Source organism: Cotesia glomerata, unplaced genomic scaffold (genome assembly GCF_020080835.1).
Source record: "Cotesia glomerata isolate CgM1 unplaced genomic scaffold, MPM_Cglom_v2.3 scaffold_84, whole genome shotgun sequence".
Lineage (NCBI taxonomy): Eukaryota > Metazoa > Arthropoda > Insecta > Hymenoptera > Braconidae > Cotesia > Cotesia glomerata.
The window spans coordinates 1-23,839 of NW_025404501.1; the positions used below are offsets into that span (position 1 = coordinate 1).

The 23,839-nt window shown below is 27.7% G+C and overlaps 5 protein-coding genes across 9 annotated transcripts; 4 read left to right on the forward strand and 1 right to left on the reverse strand.

Moving 5' to 3' along the window:
• The first annotated feature begins 1,794 nt into the window (after window positions 1-1,794).
• Window positions 1,795-4,561, forward strand: LOC123274857 (ATP-dependent RNA helicase abstrakt). Its single transcript, XM_044742612.1, has 2 exons — window positions 1,795-2,118; window positions 2,589-4,561. Exons 1-2 carry the CDS (start codon window positions 2,107-2,109, stop codon window positions 4,428-4,430), a joined length of 1,854 nt encoding a protein of 617 aa, XP_044598547.1. The 5' UTR covers window positions 1,795-2,106; the 3' UTR covers window positions 4,431-4,561.
• A 340-nt stretch (window positions 4,562-4,901) lies between these two features.
• Window positions 4,902-5,594, forward strand: LOC123274859. Its single transcript, XM_044742614.1, has 3 exons — window positions 4,902-5,060; window positions 5,119-5,250; window positions 5,317-5,594. The coding sequence occupies exons 1-3, from the start codon at window positions 4,982-4,984 to the stop codon at window positions 5,520-5,522; spliced, it is 417 nt and encodes a 138-aa protein (XP_044598549.1). The 5' UTR covers window positions 4,902-4,981; the 3' UTR covers window positions 5,523-5,594.
• LOC123274860 (40S ribosomal protein S24) lies at window positions 5,590-7,674 on the reverse strand. The gene is made up of 4 exons (XM_044742615.1): window positions 7,584-7,674; window positions 7,153-7,221; window positions 6,751-7,074; window positions 5,590-5,717 (listed from the first exon to the last, which is right to left on the reverse strand). The coding sequence occupies exons 1-4, from the start codon at window positions 7,584-7,586 to the stop codon at window positions 5,715-5,717; spliced, it is 399 nt and encodes a 132-aa protein (XP_044598550.1). The 5' UTR covers window positions 7,587-7,674; the 3' UTR covers window positions 5,590-5,714.
• Window positions 7,675-8,362: 688 nt separating this feature from the next.
• LOC123274858 (NAD-dependent protein deacetylase sirtuin-1) lies at window positions 8,363-13,470 on the forward strand. Its single transcript, XM_044742613.1, has 4 exons — window positions 8,363-8,547; window positions 9,207-9,333; window positions 9,429-11,499; window positions 11,581-13,470. Exons 1-4 carry the CDS (start codon window positions 8,400-8,402, stop codon window positions 11,623-11,625), a joined length of 2,391 nt encoding a protein of 796 aa, XP_044598548.1. The 5' UTR covers window positions 8,363-8,399; the 3' UTR covers window positions 11,626-13,470.
• Window positions 13,471-15,637: 2,167 nt separating this feature from the next.
• On the forward strand, window positions 15,638-23,479 carry LOC123274861 (glutamine--fructose-6-phosphate aminotransferase [isomerizing] 2). 5 transcript variants are annotated; one of them, XM_044742616.1, is made up of 14 exons: window positions 15,638-15,793; window positions 17,393-17,500; window positions 17,946-18,035; window positions 18,120-18,263; window positions 18,449-18,615; window positions 18,681-18,822; window positions 19,331-19,354; window positions 20,917-20,937; window positions 21,381-21,538; window positions 21,619-21,858; window positions 21,942-22,385; window positions 22,460-22,615; window positions 22,696-22,824; window positions 22,910-23,479. In XM_044742616.1, exons 1-14 carry the CDS (start codon window positions 15,787-15,789, stop codon window positions 23,153-23,155), a joined length of 2,076 nt encoding a protein of 691 aa, XP_044598551.1. In that variant the 5' UTR covers window positions 15,638-15,786; the 3' UTR covers window positions 23,156-23,479. The 5 variants fall into 5 exon arrangements, with proteins under 5 accessions (XP_044598551.1, XP_044598553.1, XP_044598554.1 ...); XM_044742617.1 differs by lacking the exon at window positions 15,638-15,793 and adding an exon at window positions 17,002-17,020; XM_044742618.1 differs by lacking the exon at window positions 20,917-20,937.
• Window positions 23,480-23,839: the final 360 nt, after the last annotated feature.

Genomic DNA, 23,839 nt, shown 5'->3' on the forward strand with positions numbered 1-23,839 from the left:
GAAAAATTTCAAAAAAACTAAGAAAAAAATATTTTTTGACAGTGGCTTTAAGGGAATAACTTTAAACGGCTATATCGATCAACTCCAAAAACTAATCCACCCTTAACCTAGAAAAACTACGTCGATCGCCGCTAATCTGGTCAAAATCAGTTGATTCGTTCGAAAGATATCGTGAACGAAAGAAAACCGAAAAAAGTGTTTTTTTCCACATAACTTCGACATTTCTTTTCGAATCGTTTTTGATGAAATGAAATAATTTTTAGAGATTTGAAAACCGCGTCGATCGCCGCCAAGAACGTAGAAATCGGTTGATTGGTTCGAGAGATATCCTCGACGAAATATTTGGAAACAAGTGTTTTTTTAACATCACTCCGAAATTTTTTGGAATAACTTCTAAATGGCTTCAACGATCAATTTCAAAAACTAATCAGCTATTAACATAAAAAATTACGTCGATCGCCGTCAAGCCGGTCAAAATCGGTCAATTTGTTTAAGAGATATCGCGAACAAAAGAAAACCGGAAAAAGTGTTTTTTCGGAATAACTCCAAATTTCCTAGTTTTATCAATTCAAACTTGAAGATTCTTCATGAGGCTGAAAAAATTTAAATTATATTTTCTGCGAAATCTGTCAGAGCAAGTGGTCACATATCAGCTGTCTCAAACATTTGACTAAAAATTTCTGAAATACAGACTGAAAAATTTTTTCTTCCTTGTTTTACTCTTATCATTTTACGTCCCCATCCCTTACTCGTTGATCCTTATTTACCTCAGGCATGTCTAATTATTTTCAGTTGAATAGTCGTCATTATATGTTTTTTACAGGATTAAATGATTCATACATCACAAAATATATCTCAAATTTCTTAAATCTAGATGGCAAATTTATTGACTTGAGTAAAAAAAAATTTTAATTTATGCTTTACCTGATATTCTCTGTCAAAATAAATATAAAAAACTGAAAAATATAAATATTTAATGAACAAATGAAAAAAATAAAGATCTGAAAAAAATCATCTTTAGATTTTTGAGAAATGAAAACAAAAAACTTCTTTTTTTGTGTTTCTCATCATTTTTGATTTTAATATTCCGGACCAAACTTTTCAAAAAAACAAAAAAATAAGGATATTCAATAAATAAATAAGAAAATAAAAAATCCGAGATAAATTATCTTTAGATTCTTGAAAAATTAAAACATGACATTTTTTTTATTTCGATTTTGATTATTTTTTACTTTGATATCCGGCTCCAAAATTTTCAAAAAAATCAAAAATGAAGGATATCTAACGATCCGACTATCAAATTTAAAATAAAAAAAATATCATCTTTAGATTTTTCAAAGACAAAAAGGTGACTTTTTTTTTTTTTATAATAACCATTTTACTCGCAGATATACGTCCCAGAATGCCCTAAGCCAAAATTTAAAAAACTAACTGAAATCATCTTTTTAGAATCCAAAAATAAACTAAGTTTGAAAATTTCATATTCATAAACCGATAGGAAACACGGTGAGAGTTTCCCAAAATTCAATTTTTAATTAAAAAAATTTTTTATTAGTAAAAAAAAAATTTCGTTTATTGTCACCTGTAGGTAAGTCAACGACAAACAATTTATAATTTGGTAAACTTGAAAAACTTAATTTCGCTTGTAGATACCCCATCTGAAATTTTATTTTGTCTGCTGTCCGCTAACTTCAGGGTCATTATTTGTTTGCGTTTTTTCTAGGCCTTGGAATTAGCCAGTGGTGCTCTATTTCAATATTTAAACTATTCAAAAATTTAGATATCTTTTTCTCTATAGTGGCTCCCTCATGCTCCACCAATCAGCTGATCTAAAATCTACGGATAGTTAAGAATTGAGGTTATAGCAAACTAAACATGTAGGAACGTAGATAAATAAACAACGAACCCATACAAACGTTTTACATATTATATTTAGGAAATTGATAGATTCATTTATTTATAGTTTACTTGTGTATTTAAAAATTTTTATTTATTATTTGTTTATTTTTTAATTAGTGTTCAATTTAATTGAAAGTAGAAAGAAAAAATTAGTGGAAAGTGAATGCTGGAAAATATAACAAATTAAATAATAAATTTTAATTTACAATGTCAAAAAGGGTAAGATATTTATAATAATTTAATAACTATAGTGAAATTAACAAACTTCTGATAATTGTTTATTCAAACAATGAGCAGCAATTTAATAACAATATCAACATTTACTTTTATATTTTTTGAACTGCTTAAATTAATTATTTTTTTCAATACTCTAAATTTAAAATTGTCAAAAAAAAATTTCAGATGTCTGTTGTCGTTAATATTGTATTAAATTATTAAGGTAAAAAACCCAGTTATTGATACTGGCTTAGATGTTTTACACTTGCAATTTTATTCTAATTAAAAAAATAAAATGTTCTCAAAAAACCAATTATATTAAAATTTATAATTTCAAAATTATGTTTATTAATTTATCAGAGTTGATTTTTTTTTTTCTTTATTAAAATAAAATTATAAGTGTCAATAACTAGGTCTTTTACCTTACATGTAATATTTTGAAATAAATATTAATAATGTCATTTTTATTACAGAAGTATTCCAGACAAGAGAAGAGCAGTGATTCGGAGTCAGATGATAATTATGTTCCGTATGTTCCAGTGAAGGAACGTAAAAAACAACAGCTTATGAAATTAGGACGACTAGGAATATTAAAAGAAGAAGGTGCAATAGGAGTTATTGGAAAAAGTAGCAGTGAGAATGAAAAAGACGAAGGAGATGAGGAAGATGATGGTCAGGTCTGGGGTAGAAAGTCCAATATTTCTCTTCTGGATCAACATACAGAGCTGAAAAAATTAGCTGAAGCTAAGAAAGAAAGTGCACTGGAAAAACAGTTGAAGGAAGAAGAAAAAATTCTTGAAAGTGTCGCTGAAAACAAAGCTTTGATGGGTGTTGCTGAGTTGGCCAAAGGAATACAATATGAAGATCCAATAAAAACAAGCTGGCGACCACCGAGAGCAGTACTTGCTTTAGGCGAAGCTCGACATGAAAGAATACGAAGAAAATTACGGATTTTAGTTGAAGGAAATGACGTCCCACCACCACTGTGTAGTTTCAAAGAGATGAAATTTCACCGTGGCATAATTAAAGGTTTAGAACACAAAGGCATTGTAAAACCTACTCCTATTCAAGTACAGGGAATTCCGACAGTTTTGTCCGGTCGTGATATGATTGGAATTGCGTTTACTGGTAGCGGTAAAACTTTAGTATTTGTATTGCCTCTAATAATGTTTTGCCTTGAGCAAGAAGTAGGAATGCCGTTTATACGCAACGAAGGTCCCTACGGATTGATAATTTGTCCTTCAAGAGAATTGGCCAAGCAAACGTTCGACATTATTCAGTATTACACCAACAGCTTAAGGTCAGAAAATTGTCCAGAAATTCGGAGTTGTCTTGCTATTGGTGGTGTTCCAGTCTCAGAGTCTCTTGAAGTAATAAATAGAGGTGTTCATATTATGGTTGCAACACCAGGGCGATTAATGGACATGTTGGATAAAAAAATGGTTAAATTAAGTTCATGTCGTTATCTTTGTATGGACGAGGCAGATCGAATGATTGACATGGGCTTCGAAGAGGATGTTAGGACGATATTTTCATTTTTCCGTGGTCAGCGTGAGACTCTTCTGTTCTCCGCAACGATGCCCAAAAAAATTCAAAATTTTGCGCGGTCTGCTTTGGTAAAACCGGTGACGATAAATGTTGGTCGTGCTGGTGCAGCATCAATAAACGTAACCCAGGAAGTAGAATATGTGAAGCAAGAGGCGAAAATTGTTTACTTATTAGAATGTCTTCAGAAAACACCGCCGCCGGTACTAATTTTTGCTGAAAAGAAACAAGATGTTGATGCAATTCATGAGTATCTTTTATTGAAAGGCGTCGAGGCCGTAGCTATTCATGGTGGTAAAGACCAAGAAGAACGATCAAGATCTGTTGAAGCATTTAGAGCTAAACACAAGGATGTTCTTGTTGCTACAGATGTTGCTTCCAAGGGTTTAGATTTTGCTGATGTCCAACACGTAATCAATTATGACATGCCAGATGATGTTGAAAATTATGTACATAGAATTGGAAGAACTGGACGTTCTGGTAAAAGAGGAATCGCTACTACGTTTATTAACAAATCTAACGATGAGTCTGTGTTGTTGGATCTTAAACATTTGTTGATGGAAGCGAAACAAAATGTACCGGCATTTCTTTTGGAACTTTGCTCTGAAAATGAGAAGTATCTTAATCTTGGAAATGAAAAAGGATGCAGCTACTGTGGTGGTCTTGGTCATAGAATCACTGAATGTCCTAAGTTGGAAGCTATTCAAAATAAACAAGCATCGAATATTGGTCGACGTGATTACTTAGCTAGCAATGCGGCTGATTATTAAGTAATATTAATTTTTATACACTGAATGATTTATTAATAATTAACGAATTGGAATATATTTAGACTTAAGTAAATTTTGTGAATAGGCTACGAAAAAATTATGAAAATAAAATAATTTATGATAAAAATGAACTAATGTTTAATTTCAATATGCAATTAATTTAGTTTTGCTTTCTAATTTTGATTAGTTCTTTCTACATTTTAATCTAAACTTGTATTTTCTACATACGATGTATATAGCTGATTGACGTTTATTTTCTAATAAATAAATAAATAAATAAATGTATATTTTATTAATGGTGATTATTCAAGATATATTGAATTATAACAAAAGATATGACTCATTTTTTTATAACTATAATTAAGGAAATTTTTTTTCCAATAATACTTATCTCTTTACCAAGGTTAATCTTTAATGACATAATTCAGATCAACTTCTCTTTTTATAAAATTGTTTCGACAATGACAATAACATGCATTTCCGTTTCTATAAAATAGAAAAATTTATCAGATATTTAGTTTACTTTGAATTCGTGTAGCAGCAAGAACAAAATGTATTTGTGGACGGCACAACTTTTTATTTTTTTCTTATTCAACTCTTTTAGTTATTCTACTGCATGTCCTTCTAAAGGTAATTGTTTATCTATATAAAATAAGTTTAACAGAATTGTAAGCTAATAAAATTCTAGATGAATATGCACAGACATTTTTTGGTAAAATTGCCAACTGGTTTAGAAATCTGAAAGACCGAATCGTTGGAATTTTTAATGGCTCTTCACCACCAACACCACAAGACGATCGCGGAATAACTACTAATTCAAGTAATACAACATTTTAATGTAACATTTTATTTTTTATTAATTAATTATTACCTATTATTTATTAAGATACAGCAAACAATTCTCCTGATTCTCCATCACTTAATGAGAAATCGCCAGAAAATGATGTCGAAAAAAATACATTTGAGACTTCTACTACAACAGAATCCGTCACAAGTTTATCGAGTGAAAAATCTATCGATGAAAATACTGAAATAAAAGAAACTAGTAGCACTCCTAAAGCTCCTCAATCTGCAGAGGTCATCGAACCATAAAATTAAATATTATTTAAATAATGCTTATTGAAATAAAATGGAGTTTATTGAATAAAATTATACAGAATTATTGCTGGTTTCAATTTTTATTGTGAAAACATTTTTATGTCTAGGTGTTGAACAATTGACAATAATAAAATACAGTAATTTTCACGCCAAATCAATTGAAGCCTGCATGGTGGAATTGTGGAATTACTGTAAAAAAAATTAATTTTGCCAAAATGAATACATAGTTATAATTTTGAAAAATTTAATTAATAAGTAAAATTTTGAAGTCTTAGCAATTGAATCATTATTTTTACTAATTTGTGATATTCGTGCGTCACTAAGTAGATTTAGAATAGATCAGCCGAAATGATATCCACCACCAATAAATTTTTACTACAAAGCATGCGATAAGCAGAATAATCAATGACACATTTAAATGAAAAGCGTGAATCACCATATAAAGATTTACAGTAAAATAAAGAAAATATAAGTACGCAAAGTAAATTTAAATGAATGAAATGAATGAATAGTAAAAACGTAAATTGATGAAAGCTATAAAATACAGCAACTATAACTGAAGATCCCAATGACATGAATGACATGCTGTGACCATTTTATGAACATCTATAATTAAGAAACCATCTCCTCCCGAAGGGCAGAGTACATTAAACGAATCGAGTCGTTTATTTCCTTGTCTAGAATGTAAACAGAACATATAAATTTATAACACATGCACTAATTATTAATTTGAATATCCTACGACATTATATCCAATCCTTGACATTTGAAATAAATTGTAATTATTGCCATGAAATTATAAATAAATTTTGTAATAAATAATTTCGATCCTAAAACAAATTTTGTCCGCCACCAATGAATGAAAGCTTTGAAATAATTTAGTAAATAATAAAGCAATTTGATGATAAAGCCAATAGAATAATTTTGTGCTACACATGCATTTATAAATTGCCAAAAATATTATTTATAAATTGAATATAATTTTTAAGCGTTACAAGAATTTTTAAAAACATCTTTACTCTAAATAAATCTTATATGACTGAATTTAACTTTTTTTTATAACAGTAGTAAGTAAAGATGATTTAAACTTGTAACACTGTCTAAGATAATATTTAAAATATAGAAAATAATTTTTCTGATAAATGTAAATTATCAGAATTTATATTTTAGGAAATGAATTAAAACTATAAAAAAAAAAATGAATGATTATCATAATCTATACCTTTTTAGATGCAGCTCCAACTTTACTCTTGCCAGTTCCTCTGACTTTCTTCATCCTATTCTTACGTTCTTTTCTTTGTTTTCTTGTTTGTTTCTGTTTTTCAAACAGACCATGCCTTTGCAGTCTGTGTTTTGGCTCGAACTTCTTGGCGAAATCGAGGGTTTCATAGATCAAACCAAAACCAGTTGACCTGCCACCACCAAAACTCGTACGAAATCCGAAGACGAAAACAACATCTGGGGTAACTTTGTACATTTTTGCAAGTTTTTCCCTGATGTCAGTCTTGCGTACTGAACTTTGACCTGGGTGAAGTACATCTACGACCTGTAATAAAAAAAATATTAATATACATTCGTATAATTTTTCTACAATTAAACTTTAAATATAATTTAAAAGTAATACCATTTGTTTCCGGCATAATAACCGGTTGGTCATGAACTTTCTCGTTCTGATAGTAGCAGTTCCTTCAGCCTGAAATATAAAAAAAAAAAAAAACAGTAAGACTCTGTAAAGTTAGACAAAATATAATTAAACAACACAAGAACATTTTAAAGAATTTGTTTATTTTGATGAACGGTACGTCGAAAGATCTATTGCAATTTATAATTATCATTAATGATGACAATTATTATAACCATTATTTACAGTGGTAATCAATGATACTCATAACCTAAAACTCCACATTTATCAAGATTTTTTAAACAATAATTGTATAACGTTTTGAGTACGATAAACAAATTCTGTAAATCAGTTGATTATTTCATATTTTAATGCTAGTAATTTCGCGATAAAAACCATGATTATAATTAATTTAATAGATTCAAAATACACACCATGTTGATCGAACGCAAGTTTAGTTAAAAAGAATTCTCTTGTCCTCTTCTATTTCCTGGGATGCCAGTAGCGCCATGAAATTTTGTCAAACCTCAATTGAAACCTTAGTTTAGAGTATAGTTATAACTATATGTATTATACTGTTGCAATATTACCAACTTTTTTTTGTACGTCGGCTAAGTTCACACTGACTAATTTTTTTTTGTGTGGTAGCCCTATTAAAAAATTTGCGTTAATGTTGCCTTCTGTCATAATCATAAATAACTTAATTACCGTTAGAAAAATACAATAACTTATGCTTTTTTCTTTTATAGATAATCACCATTTTTAATGAATTAACTTTGATAAACACACCTATCATAATTGCTTATCAGAGGATAGGTTTTTATAAAAAGTTTTTCGAAAGCTAGTCGAGAAAAAATGAACCAATTTTTTTTTCTACTCCTTCAAAAAGAAGCCATCATTATTAAGATAATGCAATTTTATGGAGGCTTATAGTTGGTGAAAAAAAATAAATTGGTAGAACGAATAAAAATTAGCAAAGTCAATTATACTTGGAGCAGGATTTAATTTCTTATGCTATTATATTTACATTGATGGCATAAAGCATCAGTACATACATCAGCAGCATCAAAGTTTTATGTAGTGATATACGTTTATATGATAAAGTTTATAATTGGTTAAAATGATGGGGGAGAAATAGCGGGAGAATTTGATTGGTAGATTAAGAGCATAGAGTGGGGTGTTTGTATGCGACTTCTTCGACGAGCGGCCGTCATCAGAACTATAAGCTCAGCATTGCATTGCTGTCGAAAATGGCGTCTGGTTCGGAGCTGCCAGAATATTCGTCCTCGGTAAAGCGTCGGAAAATCGAGGGTCAAGTTTACGGAGTTTCTGTACCTTCAGATCTCGATTTTTCCGAGACTAAACCAACTCGTCAATCACCACGCACTGATTTAGAAGGTATTTATCTTAAAATATGCTTTATTTTTATTAATAAGTATTAATATTTCAAGATGGCGTCATTAACGGTATACGCCCATTACGCGACGCGTCTTTTCCTTTAGGACTCTACTAAAAGAGGGGAAAGCCGCCATGTTGTTCACTTAATGCGTCGTAATTTTAATTCTGTTTCGTAGTCATTTGACAAGTTTAATTATTATTTCAGTTGAAGATCTTTATTATTTTTTTTTTTAATTCTTGATTTATTATATTATTGTTGCAGTTTAATTAATCCAAAGTGAGTTTTATAGTCTTAAAATTTTTAACGCGGGAATTAATAGGACGGTAAAAAAAGTCAATGTACGTTTGCATTTGTTCTTGTAGATGTCGCTAAATTTCTAAAGATAAAATATTCGAAAAAAAAATATACGTGTTATGACATTTATTAAAGCGCGAATTCCACTGTCACATGTATGTTGTGACACAATATATGAGTAGTAAAGTAAATAAATTATGTTTTTAATTTGATGAAAGATAATAAATAAAGATTTATGCAAAAAAAAATTTCAAGGGTTAGAAATGTTTTGTTACATAATATAAAATAAAATTGATTATTTTTTATATCTTTTTCTTAGATAAAATTTTTTACCCTTTATTAAAGTTAGTTTTATTATATTTAGAACCACTTAGTGGAGATAGCGGATTCACTGAATTAAGTGAGGGATCTAAATCAATGTCTACTACTCCAGATCTAATGCACTTAACACCATCTCGAACCGATTCAACAAGTGACGATACTGGATGCCCGTAAGTTAAATTTTAATGTTTTCAGTAAATTGATTTACTTATTATTTTATATCTAAACTATATAATTAATTTTTTTTTCTATAATTAATTTTTAGACTCGATACAGCAGATGAAAAGGATGAAGTATCATCAACTGTTTCAAATCTATCAGATTTGTCTGGGTTATCTGACCTCTCTGAGGATTCCGGTCATCTGTGGCGAAACGCATCCTCGTGGGTGCAGAAACAAATGATTACCGGAACTAATCCACGTGAATTACTTCAGCATTTATTGATGGATCCTACACAAATTCCAGAGCAAGTTGATGACATAACATTGTGGAAACTTGTATTGAATATCATGTCGGATCCACCTCGAAGACATAAGCTTGAACATATTAATACGCTAGCAGATGTTGTAAGACTTATTAAAAATAGTAAAAAAATAATCGTATTAACCGGTGCTGGTGTAAGCGTAAGCTGTGGAATTCCAGATTTCAGAAGTAGAGATGGAATATATTCAAGACTTGCTCAGGACTTTCCTGATTTACCTGACCCGCAAGCAATGTTCGACATTAATTATTTTGGTCAGGATCCACGACCATTTTTCAAATTTGCGCGTGAAATTTATCCAGGGCAATTCAAACCAAGTCCCTGTCATCGATTTATAAAAATGCTTGAAAAAAAGAAAAAATTACTGAGAAATTATTCTCAGAATATTGACACATTGGAGCAAGTTGCAGGAATAGAAAACGTGATTGAATGTCATGGATCTTTCGCTACAGCGTCATGTACTAAATGCAAGTATCAAGTCACAGCAGAAGATATCAGAGCAGACATTTTTGCCCAAAGAATTCCTCTATGTCCTAAGTGTTTTACGAATTCTTTGCCATCACTGTCAAGTACTAATACCAATGATAACTATTCAAATTTTGTTTCACAAGGAATAATGAAACCAGATATTGTATTTTTTGGAGAAGGTCTACCAGATGCTTTTCATGATGCAATTGCTAATGATAAAGATGAATGTGATCTTTTAATAGTAATTGGTTCATCATTAAAAGTTCGACCAGTTGCATTAATTCCGTCCTCAATTCCATCGCACGTTCCACAGATACTCATTAATCGAGAATCTTTGCCACATTTAAAGTTTGATATTGAACTTCTTGGAGATGGAGATATCATAATAAACCAATTATGTCACTTAATTGGCGATGAGTTTGAGGAAATTTGTTGGAAAAAAGAAATTTTAGAAGAGACACCACATCTGCTGCCTCCACGATTTATTACCGATGATTCTTGGGAACGAAGTCAAGATTCAACTATTAATCAAGAACTTTCGCAAGACAGTACAGAAGTTGTTCTCAAGACTTATCACAATGTTTCGACGGAAAGCCAGGACAGTTTAATGATAAACTCAAACACCACCCCCAAGAGACTAGAGAACACAGATATTTGCATATCTCCGTTTCATGCTGGTCATATGGAAGCCGCTGAAGAAAGTTTTGCGTTGCTTGGCGAAAGTCCAAAAAGACCATTAGGTGATTCCAGTATAGAAAGTAGTCCTAAACGAATTAATTTGGATGTAAGGACGTCACCACAATCATCCTCTGGATCTACATCGAGATCATTGGATGATTCAGAAGAAATTAGTTACTCAGCATCTCGGTACAATCGAGTAATTTCAGTAGAATCAACTTCTGAAAATAATGGTCATATTTACAATCTTGAAGAATGTCATGTTGTACCAAGAATAATCAACGACTCGCAAAGATACCCAATGAACTCTTCGGATGACTCGATTGATAATAATCGATCGAATAATTCCAACACCACTGCAGACGTTGATTCTTCAAACGATTCGGAGGAATTACTGGATTCTAATGAATCAAATGGTAAACCCCGACATATTTCAATTGATTCTGCTATTGATTCAGGGCTAGGCGACAGTTGTAATAGCGTCGATAGTTCTGATGAAAAAGGTACCACTTATCAAGAAGACTCCAAACGACACAACTTGCAAAGACATTGTTGGCAGTCTGAAGTTAAAGAAAGTTTGGCCAGCCGACTACCAGAGAATACGTATTATCAGGTTTCTTCAGGAAAATACATCTTCACAGGGGCTGAAATTTATATTGAACCCGATGATTATGAACAATTATCATCGTCGTCATCAAGATCTCCAACGGTAATTTATTTAATATTTTTTATCTTTTGAATGCAACGCAATTATTCATTATTGTGACAATTTTTTTTAATTATGTTATAGATGTCAACCATGATCCGCCCGGAATCGGAATACAGATCCACATAAAACAGATTGAAAGTTTATGAAAAACTTTTGTCAATAATAATCATTTAAAAAAATAAACGAGGAACTGATGACAATGAAATTAGATAACCGAAAGTTACGGAATTGTGCAATTAAACCCTACTAAGAAGCTCGTGAAAAGGTATTGCAAATTAAATTCTACAATTAACATAAAAGACAGAGTTTGGAAGACATTAAATATCGATACTGTAGTTTAAATTAAACATTTTATTTTATTGTTGGTAAGGTTTTTTTATTATTATTATTATTATCATTGTTATTATTATTATTACAAAGACTTAGTTGTCCATGATAATATCAACAGTAAAAATAATTTTCTTACACACTGTCAACTATTAATACATCAATTTCAGAAAAATTTATAAATTTTTAGTATGAGAAACTTTTAAAACTTTTCTTTTGTGTGATGTCTTCCAATGAATAATATGTATACCATTTCATCTAGTTTCTATGTCAAAATAAGTTTTAATATACCTGATGGAATATTCGGGATTTATAGATCAAAGGAAAAGGAAGTAATAATTAATTAAAAATATTGTATCATTGGACATGAGAAGTGAGTAAAAAAAGTAGCTAATAATACTAATTTGCTCACTATTCATTTATCCATATTCTTGTACATAATAATTTTGTAATAACGTTACGATTAATCATAAGTCTATTTGATAAGAGATGGATAACTTTTACAAAAATTTTAGTTGAATGACTGTAAATATTGGCAGATTATTGAAATGTCTGTCGTGGCGTTTGATCGGTTGAAATTATTACTAATCATTATGTTTTATACTAAATTTCATCACTCATTATTAACACTATATATTCAAATGAATAATTTTTCATTATTTGAATATGCATCAACCATCAAAAATCACTATTTATAAATGAACAAATTTCATGTTTGTGATGATTATTTTGAATAATAAAAATTAAAATTTCATAATTATTTCGAGCGGAAATGTAATTTAGAAAACTAATTTATTATAGAAATTTAAACTATAAATAGAAAAAAAAATTAGATATCTTTATGTTTAAAATAAAAAAATTAAACCAAATCACTAATTGATTCAATCGATCTTTCGCCATTTTTTTCGATCTCAATTTCATTATTATTAATTAAATTAAAAGAATTATAAATTAATATGATTAACAAAAAAGGACTTAATACTTATAAAAATAAATTATTTTTGACTATGTTTTATAAACAACATGTTATTTAAAAAAAAAAAGGTAACTGCTAATAATTTGAATTCCATAATAATTTGTACAATCAATTAATGTGTAGGAACATGAATCGAGGCTTAAATATAAAACAAGAATACTTTTAAATAATCCATTGACTTTAATTATATTTAATTGGTTTCATCTATCTCAGTTTTATTGGAGCACAGGAGAATGTACAAAGCAACGCTGGATAACTTTGCATTGCGTGTTATTTTTATATGATGGGAAGGTATTAGATTTAATAAAAATATGTAAAAGAAATGGATGCATCTTTAGTATGTAATGTGCGACGTATTAGATAAAAAAAATCGTAAACTATAAATAATTTATGAATAATATAAATATACTTCTTTCGGTATAGCAGTTTATTTGTATGAACTAATAAGGTTGTGTGAATGTTTATTGAGAATAAACAATCTAATATAATAGTTCGATTTAGATAAAATTTAAACAAAACATACTACTATGTATTCAAAAGAGAAACTTAGTAAATAAAAAAATGAATAATGATAAGGATACGATATTATTAGGGTTAGTAATAATAAAAATAAATAGATGAAAAATAAGAAAAAAAATTTAACGTAATAGTCTTATTTGTAGAATGCACAAAGTTATCAAATTTGTTTTAATGTCTTATAAAATTATTAATATAAATAATTAATAATATAAATTGACACGTCGATAATTTATTGAGAAAACAAAAATCAACTTGGTGCAGACGTAAAATTAATTAAATTAATTTTGACTTTTTAAACAGATGAATTTTTTCTTTTTTATACATTTAGATTTTTAGTTATTTTTGCTTTGTACAAAAAGCCCATATTTATATTTTTTATTAAAGATTTATAGAAAACAACACATGTTATAAAATCATAAAATGAGAAAAAAAAAGTTGGTTTTTAAAATAAATATTTTTTTAACGATAAAAATTTTTTTAATTCCGTATTGTAAGATAAACCTTCTAATTGAATTATAATCATTTTATTTTTTATTAAATTATTTAACGAATTTGTCAAAATTAACAAAACAATAAAATATGTATTGTATTGTAGTTCAGGAATATTAATTGTATTATTGAAACCAACTTTTTTTTTTTTAAGCATTGACACTTTTAAATTATCATTAATTATACGTAATTATTTATTTTTATTCTGTAATAAAATATTATAAATTTTGTTTTACTAGCTCAAGAAAAAAAAAATGAAAAATTTCATCTTGTAACAATTATTATTCAACGGAATATTTTTGAGCTATACGACAACAAATTAAATCTTGAAGTAATTTTCAGTTTTTTTTTTTTATAATTTGTTATTTAATGTAATGAGTAATATAAAAATTTTCTTATTACAACTGTTGTAATAATTTTGTTTCTTCCGGCATTACCACATATAAGCCTAATGATACCATTAATAGTTATATAGTAAAAAATAATTATTCGTTTATTTATTTAATTATTCTTGTGATTAATTAATAAATGATCATGGCATTTTAACACTTTACGGTTAATAAAAATATTAATCATGCTAATTTTCTATGAATAAATTATTTATTTATATATTTACTGGCCTATAATTAGTATAATGCCTTTTATAAATACACACACATATATAAAAATTTCATTGTTACACTGAATAAGTAATTATTACTATTTTATTATGAATTATGACATTAAATAATCACTTGTAAAGTTTAACCAATTATTACTAATTTTTATAATTACTACATGTTTTATTTTTATTTAAGCTTCATCATTATAAAATTATGAATAATCAGCAATACTTACTCCGCATTGTTTTATACTTTTTATGCTAAATAAAATGTTAAATAAGTCAAATAATGTTAATTTTTAATAAATAAATAAATAATTTTAACTTATTGCATTAAATATGTTATCAAGTGCAATAAATTGTATATTTTCTTCAGCAATAAAAAATATAATAGTAACTATCTTTTATTATTGCATCATTTATTTTGTTTAAAGGTCAATGGTAGGAATAAATAATAAGTTATAAAAAAGAAATGAAACATGTTAGTGTATAAAATTGAACTAATATTTGAAGAGTTGAATAACTTTTCTAAATTTTGATTTACAATTAGTTCAAAAAAATGATTTAATTTTACCTTAAGCCTGGCTACTTTTGAACTCCATCTGGAATACGTGCCGATTAAGAAAATTAAATGAATCAAGTAAATATTTATTTAACATAAATTTGTCAGATGCATATCATAGACATAGCCTTGAGTCAAATGATATATAATGCTTACAGACAGAATAATTATAACTTTCACTACCGTCGAAATATCAAATTTAAATTGTAATAGTTATTTTCAACAAGTCAATGACTTTTCCATAACCACAGGGTTCATCTAGTGTTGTAATATTTTGTTGTCAGTAAATCAAACAATTATTTATTTTAATGAAAAAATTGTAAAACTAAATTTATTGAAGACTATGTATTCAATTTGGGATTATATATTGATCTTTACTTTGAACTTAAATAAAACGCGCGCGTTTTTTTAAACTGCACTAAAACGCTACCACGTTTTCGAACGGACGAATTTTGAACCTACTGACAAATAGCCACATTGACATTAAAGTGAAATCTCGATAAAGTTTCGTATGTTTTCTCTTTTGCTCTTGTTAGTACCTTATGAAAAAGTTGAGACATAACTACGAAACTTAATTAAGATTTTACTGTACATTACAAAATGACTGAACACTCGTGGCATACTATTGGTCGATTGCAACCGTGTAGTGACATATAAATCGTGAAAACACTTTCTCAGCTGTACGCATAATCCTCTGGACTTTCATGCTGAATGTGTCATTCAGTGTCAACAGTTGTTGCTGTTTGTTTTTTTTTCGACTATATTAATTCAACTTGATACTTTTATTAATAGTAATTATTATTATAAACAATCATGTGTGGTGAGTATTATCTATCGTATATTTACATCCAATCTAATTCTATATCTACCCTAGAAATGTTAATAATTATTTTTATTACTCCAAGCGAATTACAAAAAATTTTATCACTTATAAATAACAGTACGGTGATAAAAGACACGTTTTTGAATACATACGTGTTTTTATTTCTATAATTTATGTATCTCTATATGCTCAGGTTGTTACATTCAATGATGTTTCGTAGTTTTTATCATTTAAAAAAAGATATTAATTTTTATATTGTAATACAAAATTTATTTACTTTTTTTTAATTTCAATAATTATTTTTTATATATTCTTCACAGCTATTATTTAATTATTTTAGAAAACGTCATGGAAGTTTCTTTCAATACTTTTCTGAAAATATGTTTCGTTATTTCTTAATTGCAACAATATAATTTATAACAATATAACTATTTTAACGATATTTTTAATGAAAAAATTGAATAGAGACTGATTTTATGTAAAATTTATTGTATAAATTGATACTCATGTAATCTTTTAAAAAATAATTTAATTTCTTTATTTATGGTATATATGATGAATAAATACATGAAAGTATTAAAATATGTAAATTATTGCGTCATAAAATGGAAAAACCGAAAAAGTTTAAAACATAGATCTATGGTAATTTTTTATATCTATATTTCATACTTAGCTACTTGATTTTAATCTGGCGAGTTTGGAGTATTGCGAAACATACTTCTCCAATAGGTGAAAGTTTTCTCGTCTTGCATGTCGACGTTATACCGATGCAAGATTAACCAAATAAAAAAGTTATCGGTTACAAGTTGGCGGCTGACATTTACTCTTTCCGCCTTTAAATTGTTTCGATAAGTGAATGTATTGAATATTATTTTCAAGTAACTCTTAACGATACTAGAAAAATTTGAAAGGCTAATCAAGGCATGTTTACCTTCGAATATTTTATAATTTCTATTATTATTTAATAAAAACAAATTTTATTTAATTGTCAAGAATTAGAAACGGAAGTAAAATTTTTTATCAAAGAAATCTATATCTGGATCAATATCGATAATTATGATAAAAATATCTTTGTAAAACTTATAGTAAGTTTTTTTATATATAAATTATTGATAAGACAAATGCATGATAACTAAGTGCATTATTGTATTGATTCTACTTAACAGTTTATATTTTACATCTAAAGACTAAAAAACAGGTAGTAGAATCTACAGTAAAAAATGGGTAAAAATTGCTTCAATAATTATATAAATTTTTATCTGTATAAAATAAATAAAAAAATCTGTCCACATTTTATTAACGCCTTTATAAGAAACAGATTTTTCGTTCTACATTTAAGTAATGTCATTTTATGACATTTGTGATTTATATGTAAATTATAAATTATTTTTGAAACATGAATTAATAACTCTTATTAAAAATTAAAATCGATTCAAAAAATTACGCGGTAGATATTAAATGATTTTTTAATTTTAAATTTTAAATTTGAATTAAATAATTGAAATTTTTTCATTTTCTTGGATTAAAAAAAGTATAAATTTAAGTAAAAAATTCTAATTATGAAAAAATAATTGATTAATTTTATTATTTTTATAGGAATTTTTGCTTACTTGAACTACTTGACTCCGAAATCAAGAGAAGAAATTTTAAAACTTCTTGTTGGAGGATTGAAGAGATTGGAGTATCGAGGATATGACTCTGCTGGTAATTGAATTTTGATTATTTATACGTGTGTGTATATATATTATTTTAAATTATCAGTATTATTGTATATTGTATATTACACTGACAAAGAATTTAAATGACGAAAAAAAGAGAAAGGATTTTAAAGTCAATCTCACAATATTCTCAAGGTGAAAAGATAAAGGATAGAAAGAAAAAAGGACACATCTTGTATTTTTAAGTAGGAGAAATTTATGTTCTTGGTCAAAGAATGCATTCAAAAAAGTATGCATCTATATATTTATTTCTGTTCTAAACAACATTTTTCGGCTATCTCGTTTAAAACAACTTTTTCAAGCTAATATAAAGTGTCATTAACCAGTTAATAAACATACATTTTAAACTATAAAATAAAATAAAATTTTATTTATAATATTTTTTCTGAATTCTTCTACTTATTATATTCTTTTGCAATTTTTATATTTAGGTGTAGCAGTGGATGAATCCAATGGACATGATATTGCTGTTATTAAAAAAACAGGAAAAGTTCAATCTTTAGTAGATGAAATATTTAGCCGTAAGTTTATGACCAAGTAAATTAAAATAGTTCATTGAAATAAGTTGTTAAATTTTATTATTCAATAAATTTTCCAACTGATAGGTACAGATCTTAAGTTTGATGGCGTAGCTGAAAGTCATGTTGGTATTGCTCATACTCGTTGGGCAACCCATGGTGCTCCATCAGAGCTTAATTCTCACCCTCAGAGATCAGACATAGATCATGGTTTTCTTGTAGTGCACAATGGTAAAGTTATTTCTTTTATTGTTTAATTACAGATATAAATATATGAGCCGGTTATCTCAATAAGATTATCGATGATCAGTTTTATTCTTCAAGTGAATTTTAATTGAATTTTATGATCATTTGATATCGTTTAATGCTATTTAATCTCCATAATAATATCTGTTCGGATGCTATCAATTTTCTAGGTATCGTGACTAATTATAAGGAAGTGAAGACTCTTCTTCAACAAAGAGGATATGTATTTGAGAGTGAAACAGATACGGAAGTAATTGCTAAACTTATTCATCATCTCTGGACTCAACATCCATCTTATTCATTTAGAGAACTTGTTGAACAAGTTATTCAACAATTGGTATGTATTTTATTTATTAATTATTTTTTTTTATTTTTTTATCATTAAACTGAGACTATTTTTAGGAAGGTGCATTCGCTTTGTGTTTCAAAAGTAAATTTTTCCCCGGAGAATGTGTGGCTACAAGAAGAGGATCGCCTCTATTAGTCGCGATTAAGACAAAAACTCGCTTGATTACAGACCATGTTCCAATTCTCTATGGGAAAGGTGAGATTTTATAAATTTTTATTTGGTACGAATGAGAGTGCAAGATATTGGATGTAAGAAAATCTGATATTTATAATAACTTTTATAATTTAAATCATAGTAATTTACTATGAAAGCAACGCACGTATTTCCGATGAATTTGGATCTATTCACAAAGGGAGTAATTAATCTTATATGTTTTTTTATTGTAACTAACAATGATTAATTTTCAGACTGTTTAAAATTGTGCCAGCTAATGAGTATTTTTTATATAGAAAAGATTTTTTATTAATTTGCTTTCAAGAAATATAAAGTGCCTTAGTTTTTTTTTTTTTAAACACTTGAAATTTGATAATAGTCTGTTACTAGTTCACTATTGTTTAATTAATTAATCTTATTAGTTGGTTCAATATATATCTAATATACATATAAATTTTATTAAATTAAAAAAATTATTTTTACGAAGCAATGCCACAATATTTCTTTTGCATGATCTTCTGATTGACTCCTCGTTCTTCTACCTGAACAGATGATCTTCCACGCATGACTAAAGGTATAAATCGTACAAGAGATTTATTTTAACTTCCTAAAGCGCGATTGGACTTTTCATAACAAACCAATAAAAATTTTTTATCACCAAATTCTATATTTTCAGTATTAATAAAATTTAATGAGTTTAAATTATTAACTAAGAAGAAACTAATATTTTAACTTGGGTGTAGTGCATACCTACATAGAATTTATCTACATTTTGAAAACTTATAAAATGTAACTCACAATACGAATATTTCTCAGATTTAAAATCTACACAGTTTATGTCTACACAGCGCTAATTTCAAATCGTAAACGCTTGACATGCATAGATATTCTGTTTATTATTTTTGTGTGTGTAGTGATACCGCGGTAAAGAATTAATCTTGTGTTGATTAATATTAATTTGTTAGCATCTCAGGGAAGTAGGAAGTGATAATTCGTAGTTAGTTTGCAATTAGCTATTTGCTACTTGTTACGTGCTATATCAATTTGTTGTTGTTTATCACAAATTTGAGATTAAATACATTAGAAATAAACTTTTTTTTTGTGAAAAAAAAACGTATTAGCTTGACTCGTACAGAGATACATTTTGTGACTTTTCAAAATGTAGGCAAATTCTGTGCAGGCATGCACTACACCCTTTTAACTTTCTGATGAAAAAATTTTTAATCTTAAAAGGGCTATTGGTTTCTGTCTAATTTTTAAAATTATTTTTTTAACTGATTGTTCTATCTTGACGTCAAAAAAAAATCTTATCTAACTAGTCTTGAGTGGGTGTCTTGGAAATGTGTTTGTTTGTAAACGCGTGGGTAAATTGATAGTTGAATGTGATTTTTTTTATCGATAAAATAGTTTACAAAATGTTTTAAGAAATAAAATTTCAATTCAATTTTTTTTTCGTTTTTAATGTTATAAACTATTTTACTATTTGATACTGCAATTTAATCAGATTTAAACTTTTATCAAATTTTTCAAACGCTGTATATACTATTTAAAAGTTTATAGTAATTGAAAGTATCAACTAGAAGTTTTGTTTTGAAACTATTTGATTAATGAGATTTACATTTCCATTACATTGAATTTTTGATCAATTCCTTTAGCAGTTTTCGTTACATGATAAATATTTTTTTTTCAAGTTTTAGACAGTTTAGAAAATATCTAAAATGTTTTACATAGTTTTAGAATATTTTTCCGATTCAAGAGAGTTTTTTAATTGCTCAAAATGTTCCAAACTTTTTTCCATAATACTCTATAAACTTCTTGATAGTTAATCGTATATTCGTTAAGAAAAAATTAAATATTTTGTGAAAAATCCAATAGCTAAAAATAAATGTTTTTTTTTTTTGTTTGCTTTTGTATCAAACGTATCAATGTACAAAATTAACAAAATTGTGCTTAAGCTAAATTATTAAAAAGTATGTTATATATTACACCATAAAAAATATTACAAGCGTTATTTTTACATGCATTATTTTTTTTTATCATCTTAGCCTTTATATTCATAAACGTAAATAACTTTGTTTTATTAATTTTTTATTTTTTTTTTTCCTTTTATTTTGATGACCTTTCGAAACATCGAAGAGGGTGAAGCAACAACACAAGGTATTGTTGAATGTTTAAATTGTTTCACTTGCTTGGTGGTTAGAATAAACTAAAAGTTGTAGTGGTGCTCTCTTCTTACTTATATCTATTTTTTTTTTTAATTTATGGGCTTTATTGTTCTTGTCTATATGTTGTCTACTGTGTCATCGTCAGCGACAAGTTTTAAATAAAAGGTGACGGGTAAGATAATTTATTATAAAAATAATAACAATAACAAAAAAAATTATTCATTTAATTTTATTAAATTAAAAATTTTCAATCTTTTTAATAAATTAATTTTTTTACTAAATTAATTTTGTATAAATATCTTAGATTAACGTTATTATAATAATATAACATAGTGATGTTAAATAATAATTTAATACATTTGATAACATTAATAATTTATTTATGAACGATTTAATTGTCGGTGTACAATTGTTTAATAAATTTTTATTTATCAGATCATAGACCCCATGGACGAAATGCCGATGTTCCAGTTATCGCTCGTAGTGATAGTACTGCTGAATTTCAGCCATCGGTTGAAAAAGAAGTTGAATACTTTTTTGCCTCAGATGCTAGTGCTGTTATTGAGCATACTGACCGTGTCATATTTCTCGAGGTACTCAAATTTTTTTTTTTTAATTTGCAAAAGTTTTCTTCTAACGATAAATTTTTATTAAACAATAAATATTATTACAGGATGACGATGTTGCTGCCGTAAAAGAAGGTACATTAAGTATTCATCGTTTACGTCGGTGTATGGATGATCCTCATGCTCGTGAAATAACAACCCTTAAAATGGAGATTCAGCAAATTATGAAGGGAAACTATGAATACTTCATGCAGAAAGAAATTTTCGAACAACCAGAGTCTGTAGTTAATACCATGAGAGGTCGTTTGAATTTCCAAAATAACTCAGTTACTCTCGGAGGAATTACTGTAATAATAAATTTTGTTATTACTAAATTTTCATTAAGAAATGAGTAATTAATAATATATGATATTTTAATTAAATTAATTAGGATTATATACCGGAAATTAAGAGATGTCGTCGTCTAATGTTGATCGGATGCGGAACAAGTTACCACTCAGCTGTAGCAACGCGCCAGCTTCTGGAAGAGTTAACTGAATTACCTGTAATGGTTGAGCTGGCGTCAGACTTTTTAGATAGAAACACTCCAGTTTTTCGTGACGACGTCTGTTTCTTTATCTCGCAGTCTGGTGAAACAGCTGATACACTTATGGCATTGCGATACTGCAAAGGACGTGGTGCTTTAATTGTCGGTATAACAAATACCGTTGGTAGTAGTATTTCTCGAGAATCTCATTGTGGTGTTCACATTAATGCTGGTCCGGAAATTGGTGTGGCTAGTACAAAAGCTTATACATCGCAATTTATTTCTCTTGTTATGTTCGCACTTGTCATGAGTGAAGACAGAAATTCATTAGGCCCCCGACGTATGGAGGTAATTATTATTATTATTTTTTTTTTCGTATGCATAAATTTATAAATAAATAATATTTATTGTCATACTTTTAGATTATTGAAGGCTTAAAAAATTTAGACAATCAAATCCGAGAGGTATTGAAGCTTGATAATAAAGTTAAAGAATTAGCTAAATCATTGTATCAATTCAAATCCTTACTTATTATGGGCAGGGGCTACAACTTTGCAACATGTATGGAAGGAGCATTGGTAAATTTATTTTTTTTTTCTATTGTTGATTTGATTAAGAGATTTGATGTTTTTAAATATTTGTATTTTTGTTTATACAGAAAGTCAAAGAATTAACATACATGCACAGTGAAGGAATCATGGCTGGTGAATTAAAACACGGACCTTTGGCTCTAGTAGATGATTCGATGCCTATTATTATGATTGTAATGAGGGATCCAGTTTATAATGTAAGTTAATTGCTAATGAATCATAATTATAATTGTTAACTACTACTTATAATACGAAAATAATTTTAATTTTATTTCTATATAGAAATGTATGAATGCATTGCAACAAGTTACGGCACGAGATGGTAAACCTATTGTTATTTGTCATGATGGAGATGAAGACACCAAATCACTGGCATCACGAGTATTGGAAATACCAAAAACTGTTGATTGTCTTCAAGGTATACTCACTGTCATTCCAATGCAATTATTATCATTCCATATCGCAGTACTTAAAGGCTGTAATGTTGATTGTCCAAGAAATCTCGCCAAATCTGTCACCGTTGAATAATTTAATCAGTAAATTTATCCGTGCAATAATTTATGTTGATGAAAAATATTTATTTTTATCACATGATAAATAGAATGAATGAGAATTCAATGATGTCAGTTATAATATTTTTGATAAGATCAGGAATAAATTTGGTGATCGATTAAACAAGTGTTACAATTTGTATGCAACAGTGAACATTTGTTGACTAAAAATATGACAGTGTCATTAAAATGAATTTTCAATTATTCTCAAGAGAAAAGATAACACCCAAAGTGTATGATTTCTGTGAGTGGTTAAATAATAATAAGACGTTCAGATAAAAATTCTGACATAATGACATCACAATTATTTGTGTTACTTTTATGTTCACAAATTGATCATACTTTTCTTAAAAATTTAACGATGTCAATTTTATGTATTTAAAGAGATAATTTCTCTACAAAATTAAAATCAAATTTTAAAGTATTCAAAAACGAGTATAAAATTAATATTTTTGTTTTTACATAGGTATATTATATAATATAAAGTTGATAAAATTACGTTATGCATTCAATATTTTTAAAAACGATAATTAATTTATGCTGAAAAATTGTACTTATAACAACAAATGTTAATGCTTACATATATTTTTTTCATATTAAAATTGAGCTTTTATTATTGATTCCAAATATGACTGAGTGTTGATAAATAAAAAATTAACAC

Excerpts from the sequence above, each read along its gene's own strand:
- LOC123274858 (XM_044742613.1), top strand. The coding sequence starts at position 8,400 with ATGGCGTCTGGTTCGGAGCTGCCAGAATATTCGTCCTCGGTAAAGCGT. Across the intron at positions 8,548-9,206 it reads ACCACGCACTGATTTAGAAG|AACCACTTAGTGGAGATAGC; the intron begins GTATTTATCTTA and ends TATTATATTTAG. Across the intron at positions 11,500-11,580 it reads CGTCATCAAGATCTCCAACG|ATGTCAACCATGATCCGCCC; the intron begins GTAATTTATTTA and ends ATTATGTTATAG.
- LOC123274861 (XM_044742616.1), top strand. Across the intron at positions 18,264-18,448 it reads TTTTCTTGTAGTGCACAATG|GTATCGTGACTAATTATAAG; the intron begins GTAAAGTTATTT and ends TCAATTTTCTAG. Across the intron at positions 19,355-20,916 it reads TCTTCCACGCATGACTAAAG|AGGGTGAAGCAACAACACAA; the intron begins GTATAAATCGTA and ends GAAACATCGAAG.
- LOC123274859 (XM_044742614.1), top strand. The coding sequence starts at position 4,982 with ATGTATTTGTGGACGGCACAACTTTTTATTTTTTTCTTATTCAACTCT. Across the intron at positions 5,061-5,118 it reads TACTGCATGTCCTTCTAAAG|ATGAATATGCACAGACATTT; the intron begins GTAATTGTTTAT and ends ATAAAATTCTAG. Across the intron at positions 5,251-5,316 it reads CGGAATAACTACTAATTCAA|ATACAGCAAACAATTCTCCT; the intron begins GTAATACAACAT and ends TTATTTATTAAG.
- LOC123274860 (XM_044742615.1), bottom strand. Across the intron at positions 7,075-7,152 it reads TATTATGCCGGAAACAAATG|GTCGTAGATGTACTTCACCC; the intron begins GTATTACTTTTA and ends TTTTTATTACAG.